Source organism: Puntigrus tetrazona, unplaced genomic scaffold (assembly GCF_018831695.1).
Source record: "Puntigrus tetrazona isolate hp1 unplaced genomic scaffold, ASM1883169v1 S000001111, whole genome shotgun sequence".
In the NCBI taxonomy this organism is placed as follows: domain Eukaryota; kingdom Metazoa; phylum Chordata; class Actinopteri; order Cypriniformes; family Cyprinidae; genus Puntigrus; species Puntigrus tetrazona.
The window spans coordinates 1,173,563-1,186,951 of NW_025048699.1; the positions used below are offsets into that span (position 1 = coordinate 1,173,563).

The 13,389-nt window shown below is 41.1% G+C and overlaps 1 protein-coding gene across 6 annotated transcripts; it reads left to right on the forward strand.

The window, feature by feature from the left end:
- The first annotated feature begins 65 nt into the window (after positions 1-65).
- Positions 66-13,052, forward strand: aff1 (AF4/FMR2 family, member 1). Of its 6 annotated transcripts, XM_043234456.1 has the most exons (13): positions 66-454; positions 1,675-2,649; positions 4,071-4,152; positions 4,259-4,379; positions 5,868-6,326; positions 6,416-6,451; positions 6,522-6,605; positions 6,731-6,767; positions 6,854-6,893; positions 7,095-7,230; positions 7,360-7,776; positions 7,902-7,992; positions 8,378-8,507. In XM_043234456.1, exons 4-12 carry the CDS (start codon positions 4,266-4,268, stop codon positions 7,989-7,991), a joined length of 1,413 nt encoding a protein of 470 aa, XP_043090391.1. In that variant the 5' UTR covers positions 66-454; positions 1,675-2,649; positions 4,071-4,152; positions 4,259-4,265; the 3' UTR covers position 7,992; positions 8,378-8,507. The 6 variants fall into 6 exon arrangements, with proteins under 6 accessions (XP_043090391.1, XP_043090387.1, XP_043090390.1 ...); XM_043234452.1 differs by lacking the exon at positions 4,071-4,152; XM_043234455.1 differs by lacking the exon at positions 4,071-4,152 and having other exon boundaries at positions 7,095-7,200.
- Positions 13,053-13,389: the final 337 nt, after the last annotated feature.

The window sequence follows — 13,389 nt, forward strand, 5'->3', positions numbered from 1 at the left end:
AAATGAGCGGCTTATTTTGGAAGTTTATTGGCACACAGTGTTTGAAAGTGTGTGTGTGTGTGTGTGTGTGTGTGTGTGTGTGGCTGTTGCGCAAAGCCTCGATAGCTCTCTGCTCCTCCTGGCTTCAGACAGACTCCACAGACCCGGGCCGTCTGACCTTGAACACTAAAGAGAAGACAAGCAAACAGACGCAGGAACGACTCGTCCTTCTGAAACAGTATGGCCTGTGTGAGATCGTCCTGGCTGCGATGGGCAACGCTGCTTTCGGTCATGTCCTGTGTGTTTGCTCACGAGAACAGCTGGGAGTGTTTGGACAAGGACGAGATTATTACTGAGATGTCCAAGGACGCGGAGATGCCGTCTGACTGTGTGCTGAGCTGCACGGTGCTCTCTTACCGACAGATTGCAGACAGACAGCGGAGGCTCACGGTCCGCTTCCGAGACTCTCAGCCCGGTAAGAGTCCGCTGTGTGTTACACGAGTTAAACAAAACCAGGGTCCGTATGAAGAATGGAAACCAACGGTGTGCAGAAATGGGATACACTATATATATATCAAGGCTGTGCAGAAATAAAAAAAAAGTGTATACTCGTACTAAAAGTTTTTTTTTTTAACTATTTTTATTTCTGCACAGCCTTGATGTGCAGAAGAAAAACTTTTTTTTTTTTTTTTAAAAAATCTACTGTTTGATGAAAAATTAATGTTGAGGACTGCTGTGCTGCTTTGCTTTTTTATTTATTTATTAAAAGTTATTTGAAAAGGAACCATGCGAAATCTTCACATGAATGTTTCCATTGCACCAGTGTATCAAATTTAGCCAGTGGCTAGTTTTCATTCGCAGTCCCTTGGCAGGTAATCATAAATACAATAACAGAAAACATTAAAAAAAAAAAAACAACAACAACAACATTGATTTAAAACGATACTATTGAAACATTTGGAGTCAGTACATTTTTTCTTTCTTTTTCTAAAATAAATTAATACTTTTCTTCAGTGGGGATGTGTTGAATAAAAATTTAAGCCTTATACTGTTAGAAAACATTTCTATTTTGAACAGATGCTTCTGTTTTTAACTTTTTATTCTTTAACAAATCACGTTACAAAAAAAAACTACATGAAACAGCACGACAGTTTCGACACTGGGTTCTGTTTGTGTCTGTTGTGTCGCGCGCGCGTGTGTGTGTGTGTGTGTGTGTGTGTTTGAGAGAGAGTGAGTGAGAGTTTGTGTTGTAAAATCAGCACGACAGTTTCGACTCTGAAGAATGGATTAATGATGCTGAAAATTCCGTTGTGCATCAAAGAAACTTTTTTTTTTTGCATTTAAATAGGAATCTAAGAAACAATATTGGGTGCAGTAAAATTTTACAATATTACTCATTGTTCTGTGTTTTTGATTGAATAAATATAGACTTGATGAGTAGAAGACATTGCCTTAAAAACATTAAAAACCTTACTGATCCCTCATCTTTGAGCAGCAGCAGTATATATATATATATATATATATATATATATATATATATATATATATATATATATATATATATATATATATATATATACACATATATATATATATGTGAGAGAGAGAGAGAGAGAGAGAGAGAGAGAGAGAGAGAGAGAAAGAGAGAGAGTCTACTACTTTTTCCGCTAGTTATGTCTCTGTCGACTCCTGCAGGTGATTCTGGGGACTTCTGCTGGCTTATTCACTCGAGATGCAGCGCATGGGATGAAGTTTTTGTTTTACTGTCAGTCAATGAATCAGTTCCGAACGGAGAGTCGATTCAAATTCACACCAACTCTCCGACTCACCTTATCTCCGTTCAGCTCCACGACTCTCCATCTATCATCCCCGACAACTGCGGCCTTCGCTTCGCCGTCACACCGCACCTGACACACCTGAGACACCTGAAACACCTGAGACACCTGCCGCTCTGTGTCCGGCTCACAGGCATCATGGGAAACCGCCTACAGTGCCCCCCGTTTCTGGTCATCATTACGAATAAAACGAGTCTGAGCGACTCCTGAGTGATTCTATAAACATTATAAGGCACAACGGTAAAGATTTAGACAGATAAGAGTCTAGTGGTGTGCAGTTAAAAACGACAATCAAATTCAGTTAAACAAACGATTTTATTTAGCCATTGTTTATTTTATTTAAAGCTGCCTGTAAGCATTCACTATAAAATCCATTTGTATTTTTACATGTATTACTGTTTATTATCGCTGCGCTAACGTGATAAAGTGATTGCTGGCGTGCGCGCTCCTTAACACGCCCATAAAAGGAGCGTTGAGCCGGAACCATGTAACACTGCGCGGGGGTGTGCGCTTCACTTCATGGCATAATTGTGCGAATTAATGTTTAACTATTAAAACTCCTTATGAGTCATTATTAAAAGGAGTCTGTCGTTCAATGTAGAGTTGAATCGTGTGTGTTTGATCTGAAGCACCTTGCATCGGGTGTCCTGCGCTCAGGAGTGGACGCGTCCGCGGAGCTCAGTTCTGCTCGCGAGCTCGCTTCGGTCGAACCGACTTCTGGAAATCAGCGTTGATTTCTAGATCCGAAGAAATGTGATAAATCGGCGAATCGTGTCGTCATGAGCGACCGACAACCGGCGCCTCACGGCGGACAGTACAAACCGAGAACGAGCAGGTGAGAAAACTCTGGAAAAACGAGCTCAAACTGCGGGAATAAAACGCAAATAAACACTTAAAGTCTATGAACACGCACCAAATCCACACAGACGCGGTAGACGGACGAATATAACTTCTAAAAACCGACTGAATATTTAGGATTGAAGTAACTGAAGCACACGAATGAGTACAAACTAAATAAAAGTGGAGTGACACCATCGTGAGTCAATACTTGAGTCACCTACACAATGAAAGGATCTCCAGAAATTCATTAATGATCGCTGTCAAACTTATAATGGTGTGTTCTTTGTGTGTGTGTGTGTGTGTGTGTGTGTGTGTGTGTGTGTGTGTGTGTGTGTGTGTGTTTGAGAGAGAGAGAGAGTGAGTGTTTGTGTTGTACAATCAGTGTGAACACATTCATTCATCTGAATCTGACACAGAAAACACACGAAAATGTGTCCAGCCACTGCAGGTGTGTGTGTGTTTCACTGTTATGACCTTTGACCTTCAGTGAACACTGATAATCACTTTAGTATCTGTCATGCACTTTAGTCATGCCTTCATTGTTTTTGAAGGGACTTGAGTAAAAGGGGGTTTAAATCTTGACCGTTTATCATCAAACTGTAGCCTTATCACGTAGTCTCTTGACTGGGTACACGCTAAAAGATTTTTTAATCTTATCAAAATGTCTTATCAAAAAACATTTGCGACTGGGGCACCTCCAATGTTCTTCCGAGCAGATTCAGTCACTCTTAATGCACATTACACCACAGAAAAATCTGATAATATAATAGAACCAACAAGATAATCGGGACATTAGCTAGGATTGTCGGAAGGGGAGAAATCGGCTCAAAATCAGCCTGATTATCTTGTGGAGTGTCCTCAGCCTTACTTAAGTAACGGATATGGGTGGCATAAAATATGCCATAAAATATTTTTTGTACAATTTACTTTGTATTTAATGTGAATGTGGTTTTAATAAAATTGTCAGTTAGGCTAAAATCATGAAAATTTAATTCGTTCGGAAAGAGAGCAAAGAACATTTTCATTGACTTCAGTCTAGAGGTCCGTGGGCATGACATGGGACCACTGTGTCTGTTTATATTAAATGATTTGGGTTTATTTCTGTCGGTGAGTCAAGGAGAGGAAGAACATGCTATTGTGGGAATTTAGGTATTTATGCAATGATAATATAATGTTAAAAGAGCGTGCTTGAGCTTTCATATTGAAACTAAACAGTGTGTCTAATAGGTTCAGGCTTTTTTTCTGTTTTTTAATACCATTTTTTCTTTACATTTTTAGCGTTAATAGATATAATGCAAAAAATGTTTTGTTAAATGACAGACATGAATGGTCTTTGATCTGCACAAGTGTGTGTGTGTGTGTGTGAGAGAAAGGCTTAATTGAGAGCAGATGTTCCTTACACACTTTTCCCTCCAGACACACACCTGAGACACGCAGAACACACCCTTCAGAACACACCAGCCTCTTTGTGCTCATCATGAACACACACACAGAGCAGGTGTGACATACAAGTGTAAATGTGAGTTTTAATGTGAACAAGTTTTATGTTCATCCCCTGGTTCTCATCGGTGTGTGTGTTTGTGTGTGTGTGTGTGTTCATGCAGCGTGCAGATGGAGGATCGCAACGTGCTGCGGCGGATGGAGAGAGAGAGAAGGAGTCAGGAGGTGCAGCCGGAGGAGACGCAGTATGACCGAATCACTCCTCTCTTCAACAAGCCATATAAGGTGTTGTATCTAAAGATGTGTGTGTGTGTGTGTGTGTGAAGTGAAAGTGTTCACAGATTCTGCTGTGCGTTTGTATCTCAGTCAGAACAGTCAGAGAATTGTAATATTTGATAAATTTCTGAAGTCGTGCTGATGATGTGAAACCCTGATGTGAGTGTGTGTGTGTTCTGGAGGTCTTTGACTCACTGTATGAGCTCAGACTGAACTGATCCTCTCTAAACACAGAGCCGTATCAATGAGACCTGTTTATAATCTAAAGCCAAAGATATGTTGTAAGTGTAATGAAGCGAGGACAGATCCCTCAGACAGCGGGCCTAGATGGGTTAGCTAAAATATTTGTTTCTAATTTATTTGGTTCCACAGTGATTTTTACTTTACAAAACTTTTATTTCTTTATTTTACATCAAGGTGAATAATACCTTGGACATAAACAATGATCCCCTTTCTTATATTTTACATGCAGATTAAATAAGTGTCAGGGAAACTTTGTCTTGTCTCCTGAGGCCACAGAAGCACAGCATTATTTATTCAATTCAATGAAGTAATGACTGTATTAAAAAAGTGCATAATATCTAAATGAACTAATTTTGTAAATTACATACTGTACATTTGATGTAATACAAAGCAGAATGTATTTATTCATATCCATTTATTCGTTCCTGGAGGGCTGTGTCCTGCAGACTTTCGCTCCAGTCCTAATCAAAGGTTCACCCAAAAGTTAAACCTCTTTTAACTTGCGCTCTGCGTGAATGGCTTGGTTTCGGTTTCTTCAAGATCTTCTCCGCATTGAGCATTAAAACAACAACAGCACTTACATCGTCATCGCTGCATCTCGTGGAGGCTCCAGTACTAATGTTTTATTTATATAGCATATTTAAAAACCCCCAAGCGCGGCTGAACAAATATTGAACAAAGAAAAGCTTAGTACAAACCATTAACTCGCAATGAATTAATAAACCACAGAAAGCAAGTAGGTTTTAAGAGATGATTTAAAAACAGTTAAAGACTGTGCTGATCTAATATAGACTGGAAGAAATAAATGCCAATGATTGAAAAAGAAGTGTTCTGACTGATGGAACTAGATATTCTACAGCAGCTATAAACTTGGTTGTTTCAAGATGTTTTTAATACAAGACAAAGATCCTCCAACTTGTTCTTTCTGCCGAATGCCTCTATCTATTACGCATGTTTTATTAGATTGTGTTGCTTTCAACTCATTGTCGAAATTTTATCATTCAATTAATTAAGAGATTTTTAACAGCTAAGCCAAATACTGTTTTGGAGGGCCAGCAACTGCTTAAACTATGATCTGGGGTCAGAGAGAATTCATAGGTCACCGGACCTTAGATGTCATTTAGGGTCGTATGGATAAAGGTAATCAGAAAAATAGCTTTGTGCAAACAGGTCTGAGCCGCTAACCCACCATATGACTGTTGCAGATTAACAAAGCATAAAGACACTTAATCCTTTGTCTGATTTACTTTGCAGAGAATCAAAGATGACGAGCTGTCGAGTCGCATCCAGAAGATGCTGGGTAATTATGAGGATGGATGTGATGGACCTGAGGACCCCGCTCTTCCTCACGAGCGTTCCTCTCAGTCGGGACCCACAGATGGCCCCAGAGCCATCCCCGGCCCTGCTCTGGGAGAGAGCTGGGTTAGTTTCCCGGCCCTGTCTCCTCCTGTGGAGCCGCTGTCCCCTCTGATGTCCAGCGACTCAGACACCGGCCCGTCTCCGGAGCGCCGCAGGCCGGACGCACCTTCGCTCAGTCTGCACAGTACACTGCCCAACGCCAAGAAACCCACGGCATACGTGAGGCCATGGGAAGGCTCTCCTGAGTTGACCAGCAGCTCTCCTGATCTCAAGACCTCACTGGAGTCTTATGAGGACCTGCAGGACCTGAAGGAGAGCAGCAAACCAAACCTTGCCCCTCTGCAGGCTGCTGGTGTGAGTGTGACAGCGAGAGCGTCACTAATCAGAGTGTTTTATCATCCGAGCTCTAATCAAGGCTGCGTCTCTCTCTTTCTCGTCTGCAGATCGTTTCTAGAGCGAGTGTGGAGGACATCCTGCAGGTCAGCTGAGTTTAAGATTGACTCGCTTGATTAGAGAGCTGCAGGATTTCAGTGTCTCTCTCTCACACAGGAAATGACCTCATGGCCTCCACTGCTGACCACTATATGCTCACCAAGCACAGCAGAGCCACCCAAGGTCCTCTCCACTAACGAGGTTAGATCAGAGTAAAGGGTTTCATTAGTTCTCACTAAAACACTAGCATTCAGACTTATTGGTCAGCTCAGTCTTTTTTTTTTTTTTTTTTTTTTTTTTTACTTTAATTGTAACTGTTTTGACAGGAGACGCATGGATTACCGGCTCTTGGTAAATATGAGAGTGAGTGTGTGTATGTGTGTGTGTGTGGTGGGTAGTTGGTGTTGAAGTCTGTTTATGTGCTTTTAATTTGTTGTGTTCTTCACTAGAAGTTCATAAATCATCAGACAAAGTTCAGCTGGTATCTCAGTAAGTATAAGATCAGATCTCGAGTTCATGTGAAGGTGCTCCAAAAATATCTAGATGAAGATTTCTCTCTACTCTTTTCCGCTACTGTTTTGATTTTGCTCACTCTGTGTGTGTGTGTGTGTGTGTGTGTGTGTGTGTGTGTGTGTGTGTGTGTGTGTGTGTGTGTGTGTGTGTGTGTGTGTGTGTGTGTGTGTTTTTTAGAGGTGGTTCCAGCAACACCAGTGACTCTGACACCAGTTCAGACACTGACAGTGAAAAAAGCAGTGGCCCAGATGAACCAGCAGCTTCCGAGACAATACAGACACATGTACACACACACACAGAAACACCTAAACAGGTGCACGCACACATTAATGTGGATGTAAATGAACAACATGAGTTTCTTGCATACAAGTTATAATATGATGAGTAAGAACGGTATGCTCACTTGCTCTCCATCCTAATTTGCGTGCGTGTGTGTGTTTAGTTGAAGAAAGAGAGTGACTGGCAGCTAGGACGGTGGTTAGAAAGGAAGGAAAACCAGCACCAACAGAACCCTAGGAGCCCATGTGATGTCATCAGGCCCAACTCCCATGATTCCTCTGAAAGGACTGAGGCTCCGGGGGCACAGACTTGCCATAGTGTCCCTGCAGACGACGGCAAAGCGTCTGATCACCGACAGACTGTGGAGAGCACGTGTGAGGAAAACACATCCACACACAGACCCACACAACAGAGAAAGAAAAGAGCACTTCACACAGAGCAGAAGAGAACGACAGCAGACAGCAAACATCCTCCACTGCTGGTGAAGATCGGGTTGAACCTGCTCTCCAGGATCCCACAGGAACCCAAAGACACTCAGCCTCAAGCAGAAAACAGCAAAGCATCGAGACGCAAGAGAGCGGTGAGCACAGCTAACACACAACCCCTGACCCTGACTTCAGCTATTCCAGAAATTCTCCCAGAATCACATGTTCACTCGCGTTATTGTATGTGACATATTTTGTGTGTGTGCGTGTTTGTTTTCAGATGGAGACGGATGAAAAGCCTTCAAAGAAGAAACAGAAGCTGGACAAAGAGAAAAACGATCGTCTTCCTCTAAGCAGAGCCTCAAATTAGAGTGAGTCACAGAAATGCACAGCCAATTAGAGCCTGACCTGTTTTACATACATGCATACATTATTGTAAAAGTTAAATGATGCTGGTTATGGGATATATGACACTCTTGGATGGTTGTTTTGTATGAACATCTTCCACCAATTAAAAAAACACAAATGCAATCTTGACGGTCATAGACTCTTTTAGTGTTTCAAACTCTAAAAATGTTTGCTTTGGAAAGTGTTTGTGCATCTTTCCCTATAAAATATCCAATTGTCAGTTATTGTGATCTAATGCAGTGATATTCATTAATGTGGCTCAAGCAGCGGTACTTTTTCAATGTGGAATGGAAAGTACCTGAAAGTCTCTTTCTGATGGATCTGAGCGCTCTTCGTGTTTTCCATCAGAGCCGTCGAGAACAGCGACAAGATGATGAAAAAGAAGAAGAGTGTGAAACACAGCTCAGGTCTTCATCAGGACAGAGACTCCACCGCGGCTCCTAACGGCCAGCGGAAGAAAGCAGAGACTCGTGGGAAGGTACTGCAGATATCCTCACTTCAGATTTTTCCTGGGATTACAGGACTGATGTAATGAACTGTTTTTATGCCACAGAAAACCGTAAAGAGCCAGAAGGAGCTCCTAGAGAAAGCTCCTGCTCCCGAACGCAGAGCGCTGCTGCCCGATCGCAGGTGTGTGTCGCTGCTTTAAACACACACCTTCTCACAGAAAACACACGTCACTCTCCACGCATGTACTGTTTCTGTGATTGACCTCTAACCTCTGGTTCCCAGGAAACTCTCGGTGGAAGATCATTTGAAGGAAGCCAAAAAGCTGAAGCACAAAGCAGATGCTACGGTGTTTATCAAGCCTTGGGTCGAGTCTGCTGTACGGTGGGTTCCACGCCGATCTGACCGCTTTTCTCTTTTTCTCAGCCTGATAAGATGGCTAAAGCACTTCGCTACCTGGAGGCGGCGCTGTCGTTTGCGGAGAGCGCTGAGGGCATGCAGACGGAGCCGCAGACGCCCAAATCTGCTTACACCATGTTCTCCGAGACGGTGGACCTGATCAGGTGAGAATCTGCTGCTGTCCAGTGAGACCATAGGGTTGGAACCATATCAAAATCTCAGTATTTAAAAAAAAAAACTAAAAAAGTACAAATGAACAATTGGGGAGGGAAAAATTTTGTTGATTTTTAAAAATGTAATTATTCTATCTAATCCACTTTAAGAGTTCAAAATTAAGACAGGGCTATATATGCTTTTTTTTTTGCACAAAGCACTGGTGCTACAAAAGTTTGAAAGATTTATTTATAAGAATTTTCGTTGTCATGTTTTACCTTTTTGTATGTTGCCTGAGTATTACAGTAAAACTAATTTACCTGTTGTTACTTTCAAGGTAACAAAATCTAAAATACAAAAAGAATGACAGATGTTTAGGCCAAAGTGGGCAAAGATAAAAAAATTTGTCATTGTTTTATCAGTAATGTATTTTTTTTTCTTGAAAATTAAAAAGCAGCACTTTATTTATCAGGTGCAGTATTTAGCAGTTACATTCAAGAAATTCAATAAACAAATATTAAATCATGTATTTTTGTTTTTTTTAACGTTAAAAGAATATTTCGCCCAAAAATGAAAATTATGTCATGCATTAATTATGTCAAAGTTCTATTGTTTTAATACCATAATTTAATTATTGTTTGGTTTGGGACAACATGTGAGTGAGTAAATAATGACAAAAATTACATTTTATTTTATATTAATTCATTATAAATTAATTTTATAACTACTTTTAATGAGAAGATAACCTTTTGTATGTTTCAATGACTGGTGGCTCAACCCAGTTTAATAACAAAATGTGTTTTCAGTGATCAGAACATTACCTTTATAGTAATGTTTATTCAGATCCAAAGATTAATAATTGTCTGTTTGTCAGGCTCATAGTGCGCACTTCATGTGCATGTGCTCAGAAAGATGTGAATGTATAGCACATTATATTGAGACGGTGGCACCAGAACTGCAGCTGATCATTATTTATCTATCATTTATTCATTACATATGTCACACTGTACAGCCCTGTAAAAAGCCTAACCCATGTTCTTAACTAAGAAAACTTAAGTCAGAAAAAAGTTAATAGTAGATGAACATTTGGGTGTATTTACACCTGTCCTGTTTGGTTCGATTGAAAGCCTGTGATTGATTTCCTATACACTCTGTTTTTAAGTTTCACTTTCTTTTTACCTAACAGTCATCCATTTTCTGCACCGTGCCACGGTCAGGATGTCATATATAAGAGCACGCTCTCTCCGCCAGATTCATATTGCGTTAGGTGATGGCAGAAAATCAGTAACACAATAACAATTGCGCTATAAAAACTCTCCATGATCAGGCTGTTTTTGAACTTTCTGTTTTTTCCTGCCTGAGGTTTCTGTCCAATGAATGGATGACCTTAGGCAGTTTGAAAGCAAGCCGCACCAAACCAAAAAAAATAAACATTGTATTTGGTTCGGACCAAAGTAAGTGAACCATCGGACTTTCCTGCTGTGAATACATCCTTAAAGGGCACTCAGCCCACCCTTGTGTTTTACGAAGCTAAACTAATTAGAATATAATAACAAGAACGACAATGAAAGTTTGTATTGTACAACATGTATTATACAATAATTGCAGTGCAAAATGTCATATTTTTGCTTTACACTGCAGTAGGGAAATATCTCTTAAGTGTAGATATTAGGAAAGAACTATTTTAAACCACAAGCTGTCAGCAATTTATACTTCACTTGTAAGCTTTTATTTTGACGGAAATTACATTAGCTTTTATTTTAAAACAAAAATCAAGTTTTAGTGACAACGGGTTTAAATTTGAGACTCAATCTAGTGAATCTCTGTAATCATCTCAAGTGAAAATAAAGCCTAGCTGGTGGCTGTTGTTCCCAAACGTGTGCTAAACTCACAGAAAGCGAAATAAAGGAGTGGACCGCATTCAGTGTGAATGGATCCGCTCTGAGACGAGGAAAACACCAGATCGTGAGCTGATCGACTGAACCAAGAGTGTGTTTCGCTATTTACTTGAAGCCATATTGTGCTTTCAGTTTGAGTTAATTTGACAGATACTGTGCCAAAGCATAATGGCCCAAAACAAATATATAAAATAAAACTACACCTTTTGCATCGTCATGTGACCACGATAATATTGAGTCAGTTTTGCTATCATGATATGGATGATATAGTTACATCCCTAGCAGCAGTGCTGTGGACTGGCTGCTGATGCTGTTGTCTGTCCAGGTTCATTCTGAAGCTGAAGAACTACACGGATCCGGCGGCCGGCACTCACGAGAGGGACTTCTGTGTTCTGTGGTAAGAACCAAGAACAGAGACCATCAGGCGTGAGTCTGAACTCGACTGACCTGTGTTTGTGTTGGTCCTTAGCATGCGGTGTCAGGCTCTGCTGCAGATGGCCATGTTCCGCTCCAGACGAGAGCCGGCACTCAGACACTCGCAGACGCTGGCCGATCATTTCAGGGTGACTCCATCAGTGTGATTCCTCTCACGAGTGCTGGTGTTCGCTCAGACGCCTGACTCACGCTCTTTGTGTTTGTTTGCAGAGCTCGTCGTGGTCCGCGTCTCCCTCCGGCTCTAGGTGAGGGTCCTCTCTGCGCTCCCCGGCTCGGACCACTGAGCGCTCTCCTGACCGCTGTGTTTGTCTTTGCAGGAGCGGCTCGCTGCTCGTTCCTCAGCCGGTCCAGCAGATGGCAGCAGCGTACGTCAGCGTCACCGCTCTCCTCCTGACCGCTCATGACGTCTGGGAGCAGGCTGACCAGATCGCTCTCCGAGGCGGCGGTGAGACCAACATATAAGAGTTGAGTTGGTGTGAGGATTGTTCTGCAGTGTGTAACGAGCAGCGGTTTTGTTCTGGTTTGCAGGTTTGCTGCGAGAGCTGGATTCTGCCGTCGGTCCTCTGAGTCTGATGTCCTCTGTCAGTGCTTTGGTGCGATACGCTCGACACGGACTGCACTGGATCAGACTTGACTCACAGAAGCCTCGCTGACCGCCCGAGATTCCACGGTGTGGCAGCTTTTATTTGTTTGCACAATGATCAGGTCAAAAGATCGATCTCTCTTTAACAGCTACGGAAGCACTTGGCCTGCAGGTCATTCTGACATTAAACATGATGATGCACTGAAACACTGCACCCAGCGTCCAGGCCAAACTCCATCAGCATCTCCTGAGTGTGTGTGTGTGTGTGAGAGAGATTTTGGGGAGACACTTAGTGCAGAATATATTTTCAGATCTGATTAACTCAAGCAAACACTAAACAGAGCGAGTGTGATTAATGTGCAAATATTTGTCAATTCTAGCTTTTATGTGGTCACGTGACCTTTGACCCATCAGAGAAACCGTGGCAGTCACAGAAACTCATGCTGTAATTGTGTGTAGGTACAGCTGATGGACCTGACCTCTGACCTCTGGAGTTTTTCCTCATGGTTGTGTAATTTTTTTTTTTTTTGGAGGTGGAGAGGCATTATTGTATTTATTTGCATTAAACAATATCATTTATGACCAAGTGCAGAATTGATTTTCCTAACAGCACTGAGCCTGTTGATTGGTCGGGCCATTTGTTCTTCTAGATAGTGACGCCTCATTGGTCAAATCCTTTGTCACTTTTTAAATAGAGCACTAAGTATTTCCTGTCCTTCAGTATTTTTTTTTTTTCATAGTCTTGGGTCCAGAGCAGCAGATTATGATCGACATTCAAATGATGATTTACTTTCTGCAAACTTTGGAAGATAAAATTTCTAAAGAAATGGAATATCAAAATGAAATCATTTGTATTTATTTTATATCTTATGATGTGGGAGTTTGGGTTGATTTTCTAGAACTTTATTAAACTGATTAGAATCAGCAGAAGTCTGATTTGGTTGTTGATTGCCAAATCTTCACTGAAAGTGGCTTTGTCACATTCTGTAGTTTTTGTGCCTTTTTTGTGTGTGTGTGACTGAGTTCAGTTGACATTATTACTGAGAGCTGAAGGTCTGTTTTCTCAGAAACCATTTGGATATGAATTTAATAAAATCTTTATTATTCACTCATTTTTTTTGACTCCTTGGAAGCAAAACTCGCATTCATGCAACTTATTCACAACATAAGAAAATATAAACAGAACAGAAAACATATATTAACAATTATATTCTAGTCCCAATTTGAAGTTTTTTCCAAAATGTGTTCTTCTCTAAGGACAGGTTTGGTTATCTTTTTTGATCCACTTCAAATGTTAGCGAATTTATAATGGGATCAAATGATAAAGAATCTCTTAACTTTTTTTAACTGCCTGAATTATAAAAAGACAAGACGGGCACTTTCACCCACAGCGATAAATAATGCCTTTGATTTATTGCAGCTGCAGCAGAACAGTGCTTCACCAT

Excerpts from the sequence above, each read along its gene's own strand:
- aff1 (XM_043234452.1), top strand. The coding sequence starts at position 2,594 with ATGAGCGACCGACAACCGGCGCCTCACGGCGGACAGTACAAACCGAGA. Across the intron at positions 6,606-6,730 it reads AGGTCCTCTCCACTAACGAG|GAGACGCATGGATTACCGGC; the intron begins GTTAGATCAGAG and ends CTGTTTTGACAG. Across the intron at positions 6,894-7,094 it reads AAAGTTCAGCTGGTATCTCA|AGGTGGTTCCAGCAACACCA; the intron begins GTAAGTATAAGA and ends TGTGTTTTTTAG.